Source organism: Epinephelus moara, chromosome 1 (assembly GCF_006386435.1).
Source record: "Epinephelus moara isolate mb chromosome 1, YSFRI_EMoa_1.0, whole genome shotgun sequence".
In the NCBI taxonomy this organism is placed as follows: domain Eukaryota; kingdom Metazoa; phylum Chordata; class Actinopteri; order Perciformes; family Serranidae; genus Epinephelus; species Epinephelus moara.
Genome location: NC_065506.1, coordinates 17,796,012 through 17,816,237, shown reverse-complemented (window position 1 = coordinate 17,816,237; position 20,226 = coordinate 17,796,012). Strand labels below are relative to the sequence as shown.

At 41.2% G+C, this 20,226-nt stretch overlaps 1 protein-coding gene across 5 annotated transcripts in view; it reads left to right on the top strand.

Annotated features, from left to right (window-relative positions):
* The window catches only part of trpm7 (transient receptor potential cation channel, subfamily M, member 7), a 61,622-nt gene extending 42,758 nt beyond the window's left edge, over nucleotides 1–18,864 (top strand). For 2 of the 5 annotated variants that reach the window (XM_050045175.1, XM_050044869.1), the window contains exons 22-40: nucleotides 787–997; nucleotides 2,472–2,604; nucleotides 2,739–2,917; nucleotides 3,092–3,224; nucleotides 3,879–4,681; nucleotides 5,765–5,859; nucleotides 6,970–7,066; nucleotides 7,258–7,334; nucleotides 7,474–7,511; nucleotides 7,743–7,771; nucleotides 8,346–8,399; nucleotides 9,210–9,254; nucleotides 9,498–9,563; nucleotides 12,838–13,121; nucleotides 14,723–14,805; nucleotides 15,342–15,547; nucleotides 15,802–15,853; nucleotides 16,172–16,278; nucleotides 17,878–18,864. In XM_050045175.1, coding sequence (XP_049901132.1) covers nucleotides 787–997; nucleotides 2,472–2,604; nucleotides 2,739–2,917; nucleotides 3,092–3,224; nucleotides 3,879–4,681; nucleotides 5,765–5,859; nucleotides 6,970–7,066; nucleotides 7,258–7,334; nucleotides 7,474–7,511; nucleotides 7,743–7,771; nucleotides 8,346–8,399; nucleotides 9,210–9,254; nucleotides 9,498–9,563; nucleotides 12,838–13,121; nucleotides 14,723–14,805; nucleotides 15,342–15,547; nucleotides 15,802–15,853; nucleotides 16,172–16,278; nucleotides 17,878–17,990 — 2,805 coding nt within the window. In that variant the 3' untranslated portion in view covers nucleotides 17,991–18,864. The remainder of the gene's footprint in view (nucleotides 1–786; nucleotides 998–2,471; nucleotides 2,605–2,738; nucleotides 2,918–3,091; nucleotides 3,225–3,878; nucleotides 4,682–5,764; nucleotides 5,860–6,969; nucleotides 7,067–7,257; nucleotides 7,335–7,473; nucleotides 7,512–7,742; nucleotides 7,772–8,345; nucleotides 8,400–9,209; nucleotides 9,255–9,497; nucleotides 9,564–12,837; nucleotides 13,122–14,722; nucleotides 14,806–15,341; nucleotides 15,548–15,801; nucleotides 15,854–16,171; nucleotides 16,279–17,877) is intronic. The other 3 variants (XM_050045026.1, XM_050044951.1, XM_050045101.1) reach the window with 3 other exon arrangements.
* Nucleotides 18,865–20,226: the final 1,362 nt, after the last annotated feature.

Below are 20,226 nucleotides of genomic sequence, written 5' to 3'. Positions count from 1 at the left end.
ACTTATTTGCTTTCTTGAAAGTTGCGCTAAATATGAAGCTGGTTATCACCTGGCGCTTAGCTTAGCTTAGCTTAGCATAGCATGAAGACTGGATGCAGTGGGAAACAGCTAGCCTGGGTGTGTCTGTTCACCAGCACCTGGACATTTTACCGAATTACACAATATATTGTTTGTTTAATCCACACACAAACAAAAGAAACAACAAGAGTTTTTAGGGAGTTACATGTGGGACTGTTTTGTGACAGAGCCACGTTAGCAAATCCTTCTGTTTCCAGTGTTGATGCTAATCTAAGCTAACCAGCTGCTAGCTGTAGCTTTTTTATTTGTAGAGGTGTTAGAGTTCCATTGATCTTCTCATCCAGTTCGCACCAAGAAAGCAAAAAAGTGTATAAGTTTCCATCATGTACACAGTCATAGCTGTGAAGTAGTCATGAACCTTTCAACATTACTGTGTCTGCTCTGGGGATTTCTAAAACGACATAAGGATTTTTTACCCAGCAGCTATTATAAATAATTGCTTTGAAACAGGCAACACAAATCAAAGAATAAAAAAGAATGGCCATGTTCTTAATTTTCCTTATTTAACAAACTATTACATGAACTGTGAAGGGACTTTTTAAATGTTTCTTTTTATCAAAGTAAAGAAGTGCTGATCTGGATCCCCACAGTAGACACATGTGCAGTAAGGAAACTCTGTGAATGTACTTTATAGGTACAGTATTATTTTAGATAGCGATAATACCATGAGTCATATCTGTGATTCAGTGTGTGTGACATGTCTTGCAGGTGGCCAACATGTTTTATATTGTGGTAATAATGGCTATAGTCCTGCTGAGCTATGGCGTACCTAGGAAAGCCATTCTGTACCCAGACGAGGAGCCCAGCTGGACGCTGGCCAAAGACGTGGTCTTTCAGCCGTACTGGATGATGTATGGGGAAGTGTATGCCTATGAAATCGATGGTAAGGACGATGAGGATGGTAGGGGAGATTACGAGGGTAAGAACAGTTTTATTGGAAGCTTCTCACCACAGCATGACAGCTGATTGTCACTCCACTCAAACACTGGAAATCAACCCCACAACGACCTAATCATCGTTCCCCTCACAGACTCTTTCACACAACATGTTTCACACGCAGAACAAGCCAACACGATCTATTCGGGGAGGGCAGGGCTTTTTGCTTCACCACAGCGTCGACTGCCTCGACAACGATTAAGTGATCATCACTTGAGTCGGGCTCATTTGAAGCTTAGGTGAAACGAAACACCCGGCTGTGCTCCACGACCTGAGTTGGCATCCCAAGGTTTCACACAGCGTTGAAATTTATCACTGTCATTACAACCTGGAAATGTTTAATAGTCAGACGTCAGTATCACAGTGTAAGTTTGTCGAGTTGTTCTGCTGAAAAGAAAAGAAGGAATAACAGAGAATGAAAAGGTCAAGGTTACTTTTTGAACATTTAGAATATTCCTCTGAACAAATCCTGGTTGTGTGAGGAGCCAAAGTTTTGCACCTGTTAATGTGTCGGCTTTTTGTTTTACATTGTTACAGTTAATACATTAATGAAGATATAGGGACGATGCTGCCAACAGCTGTTTCCACAGTTTCATCATCACAAGGAATACATGAACTAAAAAAATCTAAATCGGATTTTAGTAAAGGAGCAGTGTGTAAGATTCAGGGGGAATTAGTGGCATCTGCAGCAGATTGCAACCAGCTGAGACGTTTCTGGGTTAGATTTCCTTCAGTCAATTGTTCATTGTTCAGGAGGATTTTTCCGGAAATTATCCTCAGAGGTCTCTTCCTCTCCAAAACAAACAGACGAGGTGATTAAAACACTGAATAAAACAGTTTGACGTTACAAACCAGTGTTTATCTGACGTTGTTTGGCATGTAGGAGACGAGCCGCTAGCCCAGCACCTGCTAACGTGCGCTCACCTTTTTTCTCTGATAACTCAAGATCCAGACATTCAGGTGGTTTTTATCGGGAGCCAAATTATCCGCAGAGGTCTCTTGCTTTCCAAAACAAACAGACCTTTTGATTTAAACCAGTAAAAACACTGAATAAAGCGGTTTTACCGATGCTCGTCGTGAGGCTGCTAACGGTGGTGGCTGACAAGAAAACATGAAAACATGAATGGCCCTTTCTAGAGCCAGTGTTTGTTTTGTCTGTCCTGGGCTACTGTGGAAATATGGTGGTTCAACATGGCGTTCTCTGTGGATGAGGACCCACTCCATATGTAGATATAAACGGCTACTTCTAAAGTCACACAAACATGACGATTCTTATTTCCAGGTGATTATACACAAAAGAAAACATATTATATTCCATTTCCGCCAGTATATCTCCATAAATCCTACACACTGGACCTTTAAAACCAACAATATTTTAATGCCATTTAAAGGCAGTATTGTCCGTCTCTTTTGTCTGTGAGGTCTGTGCATATCCTAAAAGGTCTTCCTCTTCACAGTGTGTGCCAATAACAGTGATCAACAAGTTAAGCACCTGTGTACAGCAGGAGTATGGCTGACTCCCCTCCTACAAGCAGTCTACCTCTTTGTACAGTATATACTAATGGTCAACCTCCTCATCGCCTTCTTCAAGTAAGTGCGCTGCATGTCAGTGCTAAATCCAGAATAATGTGGGTACTGATGAGCCTTGGTCATGTGTTAAATCTTCAGATATATTCTCCACAACAGCATTGTCCTTAGTGTCATTTCCATACTCTGTTTTCTAGCAATGTGTATCTGCAAGTGAAGTCCATTTCTAATCTGGTGTGGAAGTACCAGCGCTACCACTTCATTATGGCCTACCATGAGAAGCCTGTCCTCCCTCCCCCCTTCATCCTCCTCTGCCATATCTACTCCCTCTTCTGTATGTGTCGAAAGAGGAAGAAGGAGCATACCTATGGACCAAGTACGGCCACACTACCATCGTTGTCTTCCAGAAAATGAATGTCTCTTAAATGTTTATTATTGCAAAAGGAGGCCTTTTACACAAACATCTGGGATTTAAAAGCTTTCTGTGTTCAAAAGAATACTATATACTGTGCATTAGGGTCATTTGTAACAGTAGGCATCTTTCTTTCAGAGTTGTTTCTCACAGAGGAAGACCAAAAGAAGCTTCATGATTTTGAGGAGCAGTGTGTGGAGACGTACTTTCATGAAAAGGATGATCAGTTTCACTCGGGGAGTGAGGAGCGCATACGTCTTACCTCAGAAAGGTAGGACTGTTACTGGCCTTCTTAAAAGTGCCCTGTGGAGATTTCTTGTGGATAATGTTTACAGTCAGTTAGTACGTTTCCATCCACTGTTTCCTGCGTTTGAGGCTGACTGGAACACTTAAATAATCATCTTGATGCGCCCTCTTCTGCAGTAGAATAATGGCACCTGAGTGGAGAATTGGCGCCACCTGCTGCTTATCTCAATGAGCCAACATATCTCAATATTTGTATATTTTCAGATTTTCTGAAAATTCAGTTAATATTTGCACTACATTTGGATGGAAACCCAACTAGTGTTACTCAGCAAAATGCATTTTGTGTATCCTTGAGGCATGCATGGGCATCCTCGTGCAAGTGCCTGAGACAAACAAACAGGGACCACTCATAACAGTGTGCTCCATAGCGCTATTAGAGGTTATTATTAAATTAAATCAACTCCCTAAATGACTAGAAATGAGAAAAAAATGACAATTTCAAATGAGTTGGTGAAGACACCATGCTAGAGCCTTGGACGTGTATTATAAATGAAGAAATAATTCCTTTAAATTCTAATTTAGCGGTATAATAACATTTTTATATTTTCATTTAACCTTAATAACAGTAGGTAACACTAGCAACCTGTGGGTGACTGAGTCTACTGTTTGTCATTTCCAGGGTTGAGACCATGTGTATGCAGCTCAGGGAGGTTGGGAACAAGGTCAACTTTATAAAACGCTCTTTGCACACATTGGACTCCCAGATCGGCCACCTGCAGGACCTCTCAGCTCTGACTGTGGACACTCTGAAGACCCTCACTGCTCAGAGGGCGTCAGAGGCCAGCAAGGTCCACAATCAGATCACTCGAGAGCTCAGCCTCTCCAAGAACGTGGTCCCCAGCATCGCCCCTGTGCCAACAGACACTGGCCCCCACTCCAAATCCTCTGTGATAGGCAAGCGCAGTGTGGGGGCCTACTTTGGCTCCTCTTTTCCCCAGGCAGGAGCCAACATCGCAGATTCTCTTTTTGGGATTGGTGTAGTGGGAGGGGCTGGGACGGAAGGTAGCCAGAGAGTCGGGCCCAGCCCTGGAGCAGGACTGGGGCTGGACCCCAACTTGAACCCAGCATTGAGTCCAGAGAGGAGGGGGTTGTTTGGGCTCGGGCACCTTGCTGCAGAGGCTGGCTCCTCAGGCAGTGTCGGCTCCAGTGCCTTTGTCCAAAGTGCTGTGGCCATTTCCCCTCCGGAGCTGCGTCTCCGAGGCCACTCTCTCACCCGTAGTAAGCTGACCCGTCCACAAGAGCCCGGCCTTTCCGACTCCCCATCCAGCCTGCCTAATGTGCCCTCCCCCGGGGCTGAGTTCCACATAAGCAGCACCCCCTCTCAGCCCAGTGGCTCCAGCCACCCAGAACTGGCCCTCGCAGGGCTTTACCAGCAGCCCCTCCAGCCTGACAGCACCACTGTAGAGTTTGGGGCATTTGTGGGTAAGTATGAGACCAAGGGTGAATCTGGTGTTGATGAGGAGATAAAAGAGGAGGATGAAAACTGTGTGTGTGTGTATCCTACTGTTGTTGTTATCTCTAAGACTTCGGGCTCTGCTCGGCCTGCCTGCTTGCCTGCTTGCACTGCGAAGCCTGAGAACACAGAGGGGTCAGGAAGCGGGGAGAGAGGGAGAGACAGGGAGGTGGGTTTGGGGTATGTGAATGAGGCATTTTGCGATGACGATGGCAGATCAGGCTCTCTGAGTAGACCAAATACTGAAGTCCCACTGGCTCCTGAAGCTGAATCATCAGCGAGTGACACCCTCGGAAATAACAGCCTGCCACGTTGTGCCCCTGCTGTGGCACTGAGGAGACCCCACAGACGAAGGAGAAGGGCATGGAATATGTCGGGACCACCTGCCCCTCCAGCGTCCTGCTATGAGGGTCAGAGTGGGTCAGAAGTCCCGCTTGACAAGAGGAGCATGGCAAGAGAGACAAACACAACGAGAGGTTTGAGTTTCAGTCTGAGCTTAAGTTTAGGACTGCGTCTGCGGGGTGCTCGGGCCTGTCCATCTCCAGATCAGGATCCCAGTAGACCTTTTGCTTGTGCCTTTTCCTTTCTGTGCTGTGTCTGACCCTCTTGTCTGACTGGTTTACTCTCTGTACCTGGGTGGTTCTGAGGTTTTTTATTCATCTATAAAATGACTGGAGCATGAATGATTGGTTGAGTGTTTGAGGTTTTCAGTACTAATTATAATTGACTAGGGATTTGTTCGGCAGGTGGAGGTGATGAGTTTCTCATAAGAATCAAATGTTTGACCTGTGATTATTTTTACCACTGCGATGATGATCATGTCACCAGTGTGTCTTGTTCTGAATGTGATTGCCTTTCATTTCACAATGGGATCAGTAAACAAATCTGTCAAATTGTTCTAGCAAATAATTCGTCCAGATTGTTTTGTGGGATTTTATAACATGAGGCAAACATGAATCACTAGGAAAAAAGAAAAGTGTGTTATTTATTTTGATAATGTGACTGACTAACTGGCAGTTACAATGTTGCTCACAATACTTTCTTGGTTTCAGGGCATAAAGACAGTCTGGACCTCCAGCACTCTACACCCAAAGAGACCTCCACCTCCAGCAGACAGCAAAGCCCGGTCACACAGGCCAGATCACAGGTGTGTACGTGTGGTAGCATGGACCCTTTTTCTTTTATCCATGTCGATTGTATTGACACTGAAAATGGTAGCTGTCAGACACTCGTTTTAAAGGTCCTCCAAGTTGATTTTCTGATGTTGAAGTAAAACTTTGTCTCCTTTGTAATGTGACCTCACCCACCTTTCAGTAATTAGCAGAGGTGGTAATACCAACTTAAACCAAACCTCAGTTCGATGTGGACTGTATTTGCAAAAAGTTTTGTCCAATTGGTAATTATCAAACTCTGGTGTCTGACTCAGCAACTGACTCTGACTGATGGGGCTGATCGCGCTTGACCCAGCTTGCAAAAATGACAAGGTTTTCTTTTCTCTCGACGCTGAAACATGATGCTCTGATTGATTACTGTCAATGTATGATGTGATTGATTAATCCATCACCTGTTGAGCTCAATCAGAGAGACCCTGATGCATCTCATCTCATATTTAATGTAGTTAGTAGATGGTGGTTTCAGTCGCCTCACTCATTAAATGTGTGATCTTTATTATGTGATGTGGTGCCACTGCTTGTTGCCTGACATTAGCGCTGGCTGGGCAATATATTGATATTACATCATAGATTTCGGATATCATAATATTGTAAGTGTTGTCTTGTCCTGGTCTTAAAGGCTGCATTACAGTAAAGTGATGTAATTTTCTGAACTTACAGGACTGTCTTAGCTGTTCTATTATTTGGCTTTACTAACTTAGTTATTATATTCATGTTATTGACCATTATTTATCATATTATCGACTGTTTTACTGGAATTGCATTATAAGGCAACAGCTTGGGTCCATGGTTACCTCCTGTCAGCTGATGTAATTCACATACACTGCAAACACAACAACAGGAAATACAAAAGGACCCATTCAGATTGTTAAGAAGTTTGAAATGGTCCATGAAATGCTAAGGGAAACCATGAAGGGGTGTGAGTGTGTCACAATAGTTTAGCTTTATAATCGTTTCTGTTGCACTCGTACTTAATGATTTAACCTGATAAGATTAAACTTTATGATATTCACCATTAATCAGTATTTCAGAATAATGTTTACCTTCTCTGACCATTTTGTGTGTGTCTCTGTCTGTTTCCACAGGCTCAGCCTGAAGGTCACGGTCTCATCAGAGCAGTTAACTCCTACGCTGGCTTCACAGAGTTTGACAGAAACCCGGCTTTCCTCCATCCTGACTCCAGTAAGATCACAAAAACAACACAAAGAAAATATCTGCTGAGGAACATTGTTTTAGACATATGTGATCATTTCAGTTATCTGCGGTCTAAAAATCAACAGCTGCTTCTGTTCACTGTGTCTGAAAATAGTCTGTCAGTTTTCAGTGATCCTGCCAACACATGATGGTTGTGATTGTTCAATGTGTTTCTGTAGCTCTGACTAAGAAGGACAGGAGCAGAGTGTCAGCTGAGGACATCCTCATCCACGAGGACCCCAGAGCTGCAGTACTGGTAAGTGTGTCTGTGTACGTACTTTCATGAGTACAAAGTACAAAACTAACAAAGCAACAATTCTATATAGTTTAACTCCTGTTAACTTCATGAATGCTGGATTTTGTTAGTGTTTAACTACTTCTTGTTTCTCCACCAGGAAAGAGTTCAGGTCAAATCAGCCCAAGCCAGCAGCCTGTAAGTGTCCTCCCATACACAACGAGATGTATACACAAACACACACACGCACACACACAGGCCACAAACCCACTTCCTCTTTTCTTTATTTGTGTAAGTCAAATTACTTCATGCCTGATTTCTGATGCACATGTTTTTTTCACTTATTCAAAACCTATACTCACTGATGCTCACTTTATTCACACCACCGCCAACTAATGTCCCTCTGTTGTCTCTCTTGCTCCCTGTCAGACGAGCCCCTGGGGAAGATGCACCAAATAGTAAGACATGTAGTTTTTCACTGTAGTTCCTCCATCTCACATGGTTTAGTTGCGCCAGACTCGTTCTGTCTGGATCAGCTGGTCCAGCAGCATTTAGGCTGCATTCACACCAAATCAGGCATTGTGGTGAAAACACCAGTCCTCCTATTCATTTGAATGTGCGTAGTGCTTTAGGGTGTGGCGGTGGGGCCATCGAGTATGTGTGTGATACAGTCCATACTATAACAGGCAAGAGCTGCACAATTAATTGAAATATTATTGAAATAGCAATAAGTGCAATTTCCAGATTGCACAAGCTGATATTTTTTGATAAAGGTAAAATGTGTCACCACATATTACTATGAAATGAAGCATTGTGGGGGATATTAAAACTACATTTGTAATATTGACATCTCTATACTATATATTGCATTAGATTATCTTTTAGCTGACACAGAAAGCCTGTTTTGTAAGTAATTTGAAATTTTGTGTATGGGAGATCTTAGATAAAGTGAACTCTGCTGTTCAACCACATATGTTTACTCATGTTTCTGGATTAAAGCTTCACTGTGCTTCTCTTCTTCTGTGGTTACAGCCGCAGTTTCTCTCTACGCGCCACGACATACCCACCTCGGAGCCAGAAAGGACTGTGAGTAACCCACACCGACTGACGAAACAGTACAAACGACTCAGAGCCATGTAGCAGGGTTTTTACATTTAAAAGTTTGTCTATTAATCAATTAGTTGGTCAGGAATAAAAGGAGGCAGCAAGTATTATGATAATTAATAAGTTAAAATGCCAAACATTTGCCAGATCCAGCTTCTCTAAGGATTTTCTGCTTTTCTCAGTTTTATAAAAATGTAAATTAAATATTTTTAGCTTTAGGATTGTTGGTTTGACAAAATAAGACATTTGAAGACATCACCTTTGGCTCTATTAAAAAGTGAAGGGCAGTTTTTCATGACTTCTTGACATTTAATGAACCAGGAAGTTAATCAAGAAATCAAGCTGATAAGATGAGTCGATGAGTAGATGAGTCTTAATGAAAATAGTCACTAGTTGCAGCCTCAGTCCCACCATATTTTGGACTGTTTCCTAATTAAAACAGATAAACTGGTGAAAATAAGATGGACTGATTAACATGATATTTACAGAGATAATTATGGTCTATTTTACTTGAGTGTTGTACTTGTTGTTTTACTATTTATGATAAAAAAGGAGGTTTAAAATACACGGAAATACAAATCCATTTTGTGCCATTTGTAAACAGAAATGACTTGCAGGAAGTAGAACTGTTGCATCAAGGTTGAGCTGTTGTAGAGTCATACAGAGACACCTCAGTGTGTTTTTCCATTGAATTAATGTGCCTTTATGATTGTTCAATGCTCACCACTGGCTTGTTAATTAGATAGCATAATTCTGTAAAAATATTAACATATGTCTTTTTTTCCTCCACAGCTATTGGCTCACCTTTCAAGCCTATGGAAAGCTACCAGTACTCAGGTGAGACATGGAGAAGAAGTTGTATCATGATGCTGTCATATATCATGTTGCTTTACAAAATAAATGATTGTAGATTTTGTTATATTGAAACATTGCATTTAATTTAGAGTGCTGTCCGTGGGTGAAAATGATCTTTCACTGAGAGCAATGCATAATCCTACAAAGTATTTTCACCTCAGTTCACTCTGCACTTGCCTAAACCTGTTTGTGTTTTTATGTGTGCCTGTACTTTTCCTCCTGCAGCTGTGGAGCGCAACAACTTGATGAGGCTGTCGCAGAGTATCCCCTTCACCCCTGTGCCCCCTAGAGGTAAGTCTGCATCACTGTGCATTCCCAGGTGTGTCAGGTCGGGTGAAAACACCACAGACACTTCTGAGAAAAGACTGCAGGCAGTTGGAGAATGAGGAAGTTTGGAGGCAGATCCGAGATGTGTTGTCTTCGTTTGTTTGGCCCTGCCACACCTGCAGCTGTTTGCTCATTACCAGCTTTGGTGTGACTGTGAAGCAAAGTGTAGGTGCAGTCTTCTGGGTGCATGTTGTATTTATATGGAATTGTTTTGGCTGCAGAATTAAGTCACACCTCCCTGCTGAAGAGGAAGTACCTGTTTGAGTAATGTGGTTGTCACATTGCTGTCGCTGTTGTTGTTTCTGTGGAGGTCTTGTCTTGCGATTTGTGCAGTTTGTAGGTATTTCATCATAGTGGGGGTGTAATATGTGTGTTGCAACAAACACATTGTACAGTTCCAGTATGTTTCAGAATTGGGAAACAAAAAGGCTGCAGCTACTAGTATATTATTATAGTGTTATTTTAATACAATTATGATTTAGTCTAAAGACTCCTGTCATGTAGTGTGAAAGAGTTTCTTTGTAGACAACTTGTGAAAAAAAAACATAAATCTACACTGCCTTATAAAGACGGCAAGTTGTAACTTTAGTTACAGTGAAGGTAACAAAAAAAGGACTTGAAGTTTGAAGGCTCTTGGCCAAACTGAAATAGATATACAAGTTGTTAAATCTCAATTTTATGCCTTCGTAGACTGACTAATAATATTTTCCCCCAACATAAAACCTAATAACACATTTAGACACTGTGTGTTTGGATCTAAAAGGCACAGGGACAACATGGTATCTACATTATTTTAGCATTTCTCGTCCATTTGAACCAATGAGCTAGTTTCGTAAATTAATCTTAAATACATTTAAATATGTAATTGAAACGTAGCAAGCTTAACCTTAATATGAATTCCACTGGAGTCCGAGACGGCAGCTAACCTGGGTTAGTTACCTTTTTAGAAAGACTACTTTATCTGGTGTTAGCCTACTTTTTCTTAATTTATTATGATTAGATTTAGTTACTTACTTATGTGGTAAACCAAACTATATTATTAGGATTTTTGGAACATCAAAATATCAAAATTTCAATTGCAGGAAACAGGGTGAAAATGATGGTAAGTAAAGAGGAGGAGATTTAGTAAAGAAAATATGTTCAGTAGTTAACGGCAATCATTTTTTTTATCCCATTTGAATTATGTCAGTAATTACACATGATGTTTGTCAATTTAAAAGAGTGCAAGTCAAGAAAGTTGCAGTTTGTCTTTAAACTCTTTAAGTATGACAGTAAAAATACAGAATAAGAAACACTACAACACCCAAAAGTGGCGTAACTGACATCATAGCTTTCTGTCTCACTGAAGCTACAATGCCTGTGTGTTTTGACCAGCACAGCATCTTGCTTGTTTTTTAGCTTCCTGGCTGATGAAAAGACCAGGAGTAGCTGGATAAAACACATCAGTTAAGATTACGTTACATTTGTGCATGACATAGTTAAGTTACCCAGCTGTTGGTGTTGGTAACGTAAGTTGTGCGAGACAAGAGATGTACCTCAGTGGGCAGTTTGACACAAAACAAATGGTACTGTGACAACCTTTAAAAAGTATCGTTGATATTGACAAACGTGATATTTGTAATTCATGGTGCAATTCAAACAATATCTGAAAAATTATTTGTCTCATGGCGTTGACTACCATATGTATTTTTCATAAACTAAGATCCCCTGGGGACACAGGAAGGAGAGAGACGTCGCCTTTCTCTTAGCTTTGGTTAAGGTTCTCACCTGCCAGCCTTGACTAGCCGTTAAGTTAACTAGCAGGGTTTTTTTTGTGTGTGTGTTTAAACACATTTTTCTGGCATTCATTTTTGATATAGTAAACGGACGCAACTAGTTCAGATTCAGGTCTTCACTCAGTTCTAACTTAAGGTGTAGTTACAGTGTTTTGGCTTTGTAGTTCAGTACAGACAATGTGCCAAAACACAGACATAACCGAACAAAGTAAATACTGGGAGTAGCTACAGTACTTCTCAAAAAAAATGTCGCCATCCTTCAACAGTGATCTTACAGCTGCTGAGGAACTGCAGTTGTTTTGCAATCAGAGACTAGAACTGGTTTTCATTAGCTGTTGTTTTTCATATCACCAGTACTGTAGAGACACGCCCAGAACAAACTGTCTCCGTGTCAGGTAGTGGATATTGGCACGGTGACAGTGCACTGGAACAACGAAAACCTGTCAGTGTCGTGGCACATCTTGTAATTACATTGCCCCGTGTTTAAATCCAGCCTGGAGACATTTTCTTTGTATGTCGTCTCCCTCACTCTTCCTGCCCTCACATTTTATCTCTGATTCTCTGCTGTATGCAAATAATACCAAAATCGTGTTGGTCGAAACTTGTCAAGTGAGCTGCATATCCCAAATGCCAAAAACACTAATCCACTAATGGAAACCCAATTACAAAAGCCAAAACAGGAAGTGAACGTCAGTGGAGGTTGCATCCAGACTGCATTATTTAACTTTCAAAGCATTTTGGGTATGCCGTTTGTTCGACACATCTTGGCCACCGTACTGTTTGGCCAAAAAATAAAGCCTTTTGAGATCTCTTTACAAGGGAGACCTGGCCAAGACAATAACATAAACAATACTCAGAAGTAAACAGAAGATATACATTGCATTTATAATATATTTAAAATCCGGCAGAGACTAATAGTTTCAGTTTCTTTTATGAAGGCAGTCTGTTCGCTTCTCGAACTGCATCTGCAGTCAAATCTCTGTGCGATCAAAGTGCAAATGTACAGTGGGAGTTTCCCCAGAATTGCTTTATAATTACACAATGATATTACCAATGATACTTAACAATAACTCAGCCTACAGAAGGTCAGAGAGTACCAACCAGCCCTGGAGTAAAGCATACAATGATGAATGAGGGCTTTACAGTCTCTAACATATTTCAAAGATGGCCAGGAGTGTTCGTGTTGGTCTTTGTCTGCTGGATGTGCGAGTAGGATGTTTGACAGTAACACTTGATCAACAGATTTCATCCACAGGGAGGCAAAAAGAGTTCAAAACAAACCCACTGTAACATTGATATTTTATCTGTGTCACTGTGTTTCTTGTTCTGACACAAAAAGAAAATGGATGAGAGGGAGACAGAGGTCTGCAAACAGGGATATAACATTAAGCCAGTAAATCTGATCAAACCAACGCTGTGTTTGTCAGTGTGTGTAACTCTCACCTGCTGTTCTGTTCCCTCAGGGGAGCCGGTGACTGTGTACCGTCTGGAGGAGAGCTCTCCCAACACTATCAACAACAGCATGTCTTCCTGGGCCCAGCGGGGCCTCTGTGCTAAAATAGAGTTTCTCAGCAAAGAGGAGATGGGCGGAGGACTCCGGCGGGCCCTCAAGGTGCTCTGCACTTGGTCAGAGTACGACATCCTGAAACCAGGACATCTGTATATAGTCAAATCCTTCCTCCCTGAGGTGGTTGAAACCTGGCAGAGCATCTACAAGGAGGACACTGTGCTGCACCTTTGTCTCAGGGTAGGGAGCGCAGACACACACACTGTAGACCCCACTTCCTGTAAGATTTTATCCATTTTCCTCACACTGGTGGGGCTGGGCCTCACAGACACTGTCTGAGATGTAAATGTATAAGTTACAGTTTGATGTGTTGCTGTGGTTTGAACTCTTTTCTCTGCAGCTTTTTGAAAGCATGATGTGTTAGACAACCAGGGTCTGCTTTGTCGAGATGCCAAATTGTCATCTCTTCTCAAAAAACATAGAAGTCCTTGCTTTTAGTTAAAAAGACATATCACTGCAGGCAAAGCAAATATCATAAACCTTATAAACCTGGAAAACTGCGGCTATGACAGAAACATTTGAGCCATATTTTTTTCAGTATGTCTATTCATTCAGTTTAAACCTGGCATTTCTGCACAGTTACAGATACAGATTAGGCTACACTGCTAATATAATACACCACTGTTATAATCCCAGTGGTGGGTGCGTAGGATTGTTTCCGCCTCATGTGATCCAAACATTTCCAATAACTCCAAAGCATTTTAGGGTGCTGTCCGACCTAGAGTTCACTTGCTTTGGTCCGAATCAGGAACTAATTTTGTTACAAAGTTGCATAATTGCCTAGAGTTGGTTTGTGTTCTCACGGCAGCATTTACAAGCGGACCAGATAAAATGCCTTGCTGGAGAAAGCTGCTCTTGATTGGTCAGAATCCAGGAAGTAAACAAAATGTTGGAGAAGAGTACGCTTGCAAGATAAACTTAGACTTAGACTTGCTTTATTGTCATTCAACAAATACACCATCGGTGCACATATTAAACGAGATTTCGTTACTTTGGCTCCTGAGTAGACGCATAAATTATGTAACATACAATAAAATAAATTAGAAAACAAAATGTAATGTAAAAATGTAACACTTTCTAATGTCACAATGGAGGGACAACTACATGGGCTGATTTTAGTGCTGGTCATTGTGTAGTTTGAAAACGAGGCGCAGCTCCAACCAGGACTGTAACGTGCTTATGCTTGTAACCCAAACAATGTGTAATGCGACCGCAGTTGGTTTGGATCGAGGCTGGAACACATTCCCACCACAAGGAACCGCACCAGAGTTCGTTCGTAACCGGACCGAGACCACCTCTTCAAGAAGGTCTCGGTCCGGTTGTTTTGGTGCGCACCTGAGTGTGATTGCTGTGTTCACACCTGCCCAAATGAACTGCAAACAAACTTGAGTTGGATTGAGGCGGACCAAACAGGGCAGGTGTGAAGGCACCCTTTAAGTCCAAAAGTCAAATTTTATCAAAAAAGACAGATGTGATTATTGCCAAAATTCACACCATACTTTTATCTAACAAAATATTCTAATTCTAACAGCACCATAAATTACATTCATTCATTAAAGAAAGCTAATTCAGTAAAAAAGCCTGACTCATTTAAACCTATGAATCACTTTATACAAATTAAGGATTTTGTTCAGGGATTTTTATGGTGATGATGTCATAAAATACGACGATAGACATTCAAAATGTCATTTGAAAACTTCAGGAGAAGCTTTGCATGTAGAAAACAGAAAGACATTGCATAGAGCCCTAATGATAAGCTCTGTTTCTCTGTGTCACTGCAGGAAATTCAACAACAACGAGCTGCTCAGAAGCTGACATTTGCCTTTAACCAAATCAGGCCGAAGACTATTCCTTATTCACCGAGGTAAGCGCACGCGCTGAAGCATTGGCAGAAACCCCATTCACACACACGCCCATCTTTAAACTGTTATATTTTCATATCTTAATCACGTTTAGATGCTCTGTACAACCAAGTCACAGATTTTGCTTAGCTCATTGTGGTCTGGCAAGGCCATGTGATTTACATGAACACGAACCCTTCCTGCACCCAACCTGATGAACTTGCTTGTCAGTCACTGCGTTGTTGCCATTGTTCTTTGATTCCAACTGTTTCCAGCTAACTGGCAGCTGGCTGTAGCCTCACAGTATACTGCACAGACAGACATGCCAGGAAACAAACAAGCGAATTTCAGACTATTGATTTAAATCATCAAGACTTTTGTAAACATATGACATTATCTGATTAAGGTTTGTTTTCAGATTTATAATCCATATTTCACAATTCTGAATGCATGATAAGCAGAGTCACATTAGATGCAGTGCAGTTATTGAAGACAGAATTCTTTCTTCACAGTTGAAGCCTCAAATTAAATTAACAAAGGAGACTCTCTGTGTGTTCAGGTTTCTGGAGGTGTTTTTGCTCTACTGTCACTCTGCTGGACAGTGGTTTGCTATCGAAGAGTGCATTACTGGGGAGTTCAGGAAATTCAACAACAACAACGGAGATGAGATCGTCCCCACCAACCTCCTGGAGGAAACCATGCTGGCCTTCAGCCACTGGACGTATGAGTACACCCGCGGAGAGCTGCTGGTGCTCGACCTGCAGGGTAAAAACTCTCAACACTCGAATACCACCACATCAACACTGGCATACCACCACGCTAGATCTCTAAATGGCACTTTGTTACAAGGATTAAACATTTATTATTCGTGAAGACGGGACATGTAGTTTCTCTGTTTCCTGTATGTGACAAATGTGTTTAAATTAATGTTCTTTCTCTGTTGACTACCAGTGCAGAGTTAATATCATGATAATGAAGCGTGTGTGTGTGTGTGTGTGTGTGTGTGTGTGTGTGTGTAGGGGTTGGGGAGATTCTGACAGATCCATCAGTGATTAAGAGCGGTGAAAAGGGGTAAGTGAGCTCTCTGAATTTCTCCGTCAAGTCATTTATTCACCTTTTGAATCCTCAGTATTGTAAAGCTGAAGCTGAAGATTTGCTGCCTTTTATTTGTCTTATGTGATCATAAACTGAATATCTTTGGGTTTTGACTGTTGCTCAGTTTAAAAAAAAGAAAAAAAGAACTGTAACAAGAACTTGAAGACAATGTGATGAGCATTTTTCATAATTTTCTGACATTTTATACTGTAGACCAAACTATTATTTTTGATTAAATGTCAACTTTACCAGCTGCTTTTCTAGTAATTGTGCACCACTGTGCGTCTCTTGCAGATCCTATGATATGATATTTGGACCTGCCAACCTGGGGGACGATGCTATCAGGAACTTCCGAGCAAAACACCACTGCAACTCCTGCTGTCGGAAACTCAAACTTCCAGGTGAGGGATATTGACCGGTTGCTGTTCAGCTACCTTATTCTTAAACTAAATTACATCACAAATGTGCTCGAAATTGTCACGCTTCAACGCAGGCTTGGGTGATTTAAAGATCCCCTCCAGACGTGTTTTAAAGTCCAGTGTTTGGAGTTGGTTTGTCACTCCACGGAAAAGTGTGGTTTTACCCACCTAGCCAAGTTTGAATGACTAGAAAAATCACCAAGCATATAAAATTAGGTTTCAAAATTGTGATAAAATGAGCAGTCTTCTCTGCTCTGAAATACTGGGGGCGTGTCCGCTGAAGGTTACTTTTGCCTGTGCAATATGGCCACAACCAGCCAAAGCAGCGTTCTGAGTAAGTTATTAGTAACTTACAGAAACATTGCGTGCAATAGTCCACCTACCACCCTCTGTTTCTCTCTCTGTCTCAAACACTTGTGCCACAGCGCTCAGTCGTTGTCTCTGTCCGTCCTCAGTCCTTATAGTAGCGCTACTATAATGCAGGGTTAGGGTTATTGGTTGATTATTTCATATTTTTGACGGTTTGCTCTCATATCAGGTAGGGTGAGTGCGGGTATTGATAATAGCTGATAGATAGATAGCTGTGGTAAGTGAGTGTTGTAACGATTGAGCAGGAGCTAATGCTAAAGGCTGTAGTGTTTATACAGTCAGTATAGGGGAGGGGTTATTGTAAGGATGGCTCCAGTGTGTCATCCAGCCATGATCTCAAGCCCGCCCAAAATGTCCTGAACACAAAAATGGTGAGAAACAATTTAATGGTGTAACTTTACAATTCACTACTACACTACAGAATTCCCAGTCTTTTCACGTTTTCAGCAACATGTATGATGTGTTCAGAAAGAAATGTCACAAAAACACAAAAAAGGTCCATCTAAAGCGATAATTCGATGAGTTTCACAACAGTGTGGGTAGTATGTGTAAGTGACCTATGTTTAACTTCCTTTCATCTTGCCAGCACCCAGAGATGAGCAGGGATGATGCAAAATGTGTCATCCAACAGATTTCCGCTGGCTCATAGGGTGTTGCTTGAACTACAGTTTATACTTCCTCATTTTTTAAATTCTATTGCCACCACCGACACAAAGAGTGTAGGAGCAGATTGAGAGAGACCTGCCCCCAAGAACAAAGTCTGATCAAACCGTAAAACTAGGCTGTGCTGATCAAATATAAAACAAGATTCTGTTACTGTATTGCCTATGGCTCAACTAAATGGTCTGCAGAAACATATTTTAGTGGACCGTTTAGATATAATTCAAGAGATTGGGAGCAGGAAGTGGGCGCCAATGTTTTTCCTGTATTGTGAAAAACAGCATCTGAAAAAAACTGATTCTGTTACCGGGATTCTGTTACTGAGTTGCCTATTGTTTATATGTGTTCAGAAACATATTTTAGTGTAGCGTTTAACTGTAGTTTAAGAACGTTTTAGTGTACTAGACAAAATTGTTCTGAATTGATCTAAATCACACTCACACATGGGCCATGATTAAAAATGAAGTTACAGACACATATCTAAGATAACATAACATGGTCTCTGATCTGTTGCAACATCTTCTTTTCTCACATACCTCCCTTTTCTTCCAGATCTAAAGCGGAACGATTACACACCAGATAAGGTGACGTTCCCACAGGAAGACCCTCCCAACCCAGGGGGCGGCGTCAAAGAGTCCCGCCAGTCAATGAGGCTGATGCTGTGATCGTTTCAAAGCGAGAGACAGTGAGTGAATGATCATGCAGCGACACCTGTTCTATTTGATTTCAGTCAAAGCCAAGGAGCAGAGAGGCGCACCCAATCAACTGGAAGAATCACACCTGCGTTTCCACGGAAACCAGTGCATGCAGACTGTCATGTTTCTGTTGATCCCGCCAAAATGCTGTGTCGAAGACTATTCAACCATCTTAACCTTTTTGTTTTTTTAGTACATCAATGAGGAAAAGAAGTTTTAAACATATTTTGTACAAGTTTATGAAGATATATATATATGAATATATGAACTGGATATATATCGACAGGTACATTATCATTGCAGAGGGATTATTATTTATTATGATGTTTGAGAAGTTGCCTTGTTTTAACAAAAAAAAAGAACAAATCTAAGTGCATTGTACATCTGTTACAGCAGCTTCAGAGAGGACAGCCTGCTGAGATTCAGTCACTGCGACGCCGCAGTTTGCCACCAGATCCTTTTTATAAATGTACAAAGACTCGTATCACAACCTTTTGTCTCATAGTTAATGAACAGATATACATGAATTTGAAAATCTTGTAAAATATGGGCAGATTGCAATGCAACTTTTACAGAACAATGTATGTAATTTTATTGTATTGAAAGTGTGTCCACCAAAATATTGCTGATAGTTTTTATTGTTACAAAGGTACTATTGCTATATCTTTGTCATCAACTATTGTATGAGCAAATTACAATCTAGTGTATCTTATAGATACTGTTATCTGGCATGAGCTGAACAGATTAAAATATTTTATTCAGGGGAACTGACAGACTTAAGGGTATTATTACTGTATACATTTTGTACTGGACATCATTTTAAACAAATAAAATGTTAAAAAGATTCAGCAACATCGCTCATGTCTTAAATGAATGTGTTTCAATGGATCGATAATGTTCACATTAAACTCCCTGCAACTTTTAAGAAGTGAGCATCAGCCATGTCTGAAAGATTTTATTCCACAGTTCTGATATTCAGTATAAATTAATAATGAAACAATATATCTTTTTTTGTTACTATTAAGCACACAAACCAAACTTTACTGGGACCCAAATGTGAGTATTTTATGCTTTTCCTTTTTATTTATGATCGTAAAATAGACATATTTTGGACTTGGATTGTTGGTTGCATATATCTAATCATTTGGTTACATTACTTTTATTTTCTAAAATTGTAGAAACCAAAAAATTATTCAAGAAATTCATTGTTATTTTCGCCACTTATAAGACTGTTGCTTTGTCCACACTGAGGTATGTGTATACCAAACTTTTTCACAAGGGGTGACTAGAATGTAAATCCATCCATCCATTTTCGTAACAGCTTATCATCTTGAGGGGGGCGGGGGGGGGGGGGCTGGAGCCTATCCCAGCTGACATTGGGTGAGAGGCAGGGTACACCCTGGACAGGTCGCCAGACTATCACAGGGCTGACACATAAAGACAGACAACTATTCACGCTCACATTCACACCTATGGCCAATTAAGAGTCACCAATTAACCTGCATGTCTTTGGACTGTGGGAGGAAGCTGGAGTAACCAGAGAAAACCCATGCTGACATGAGGAGAACATGCAAACTCTGCACAGAAGGACCAGGATCATTTTGCTGTTAGGCAACAGTGCTAACCACCACACCACCGTGCCGCCCTAAAATGTAAATGTAAATTCAAAATGTTGCCATCCCATCAAACCCACTATCGGTAGAGCAGTGAAATCCTGCAGATAAATACGGATGGTAGATTCCTCAATGTATGCCTGCAGCATGAAACAATGAGCCTGGTGTTTAAACCTGGTGGCCTGACGTCGAAGAGCAGCTGCTGATATTTGAATCCACACACAATAACCTGTTTATCTGCCTCAGACCAAACTGATAGGCTGCTCACCTGTGAGATAGGGGTTAGGGTTAGCTGAGGACACTAAGCTGGCATTTGTGCAGTCACTTTTCCCTCTTATAAGTAAAGTGTATCTATACACAACACAAACTGGTCCACATGTGCATTGCAGGGGTTTTTCATCGCTGTAACCATTCCTGCTGTCTATGCAGTCTGTGGAGAGGTCTCTTACTAATGTAGGTGATTTGGGGACAAGATGCACAGTCTTTGTCCTGTGTGAAAAGTGTATAAAGTTCAGCTGAAGCTAATATAAGGCTTCAGCAGTCAGTTTGTCCTCCACTTCCATTGGAATAGCACTATTAGTTAGGACTCTCTT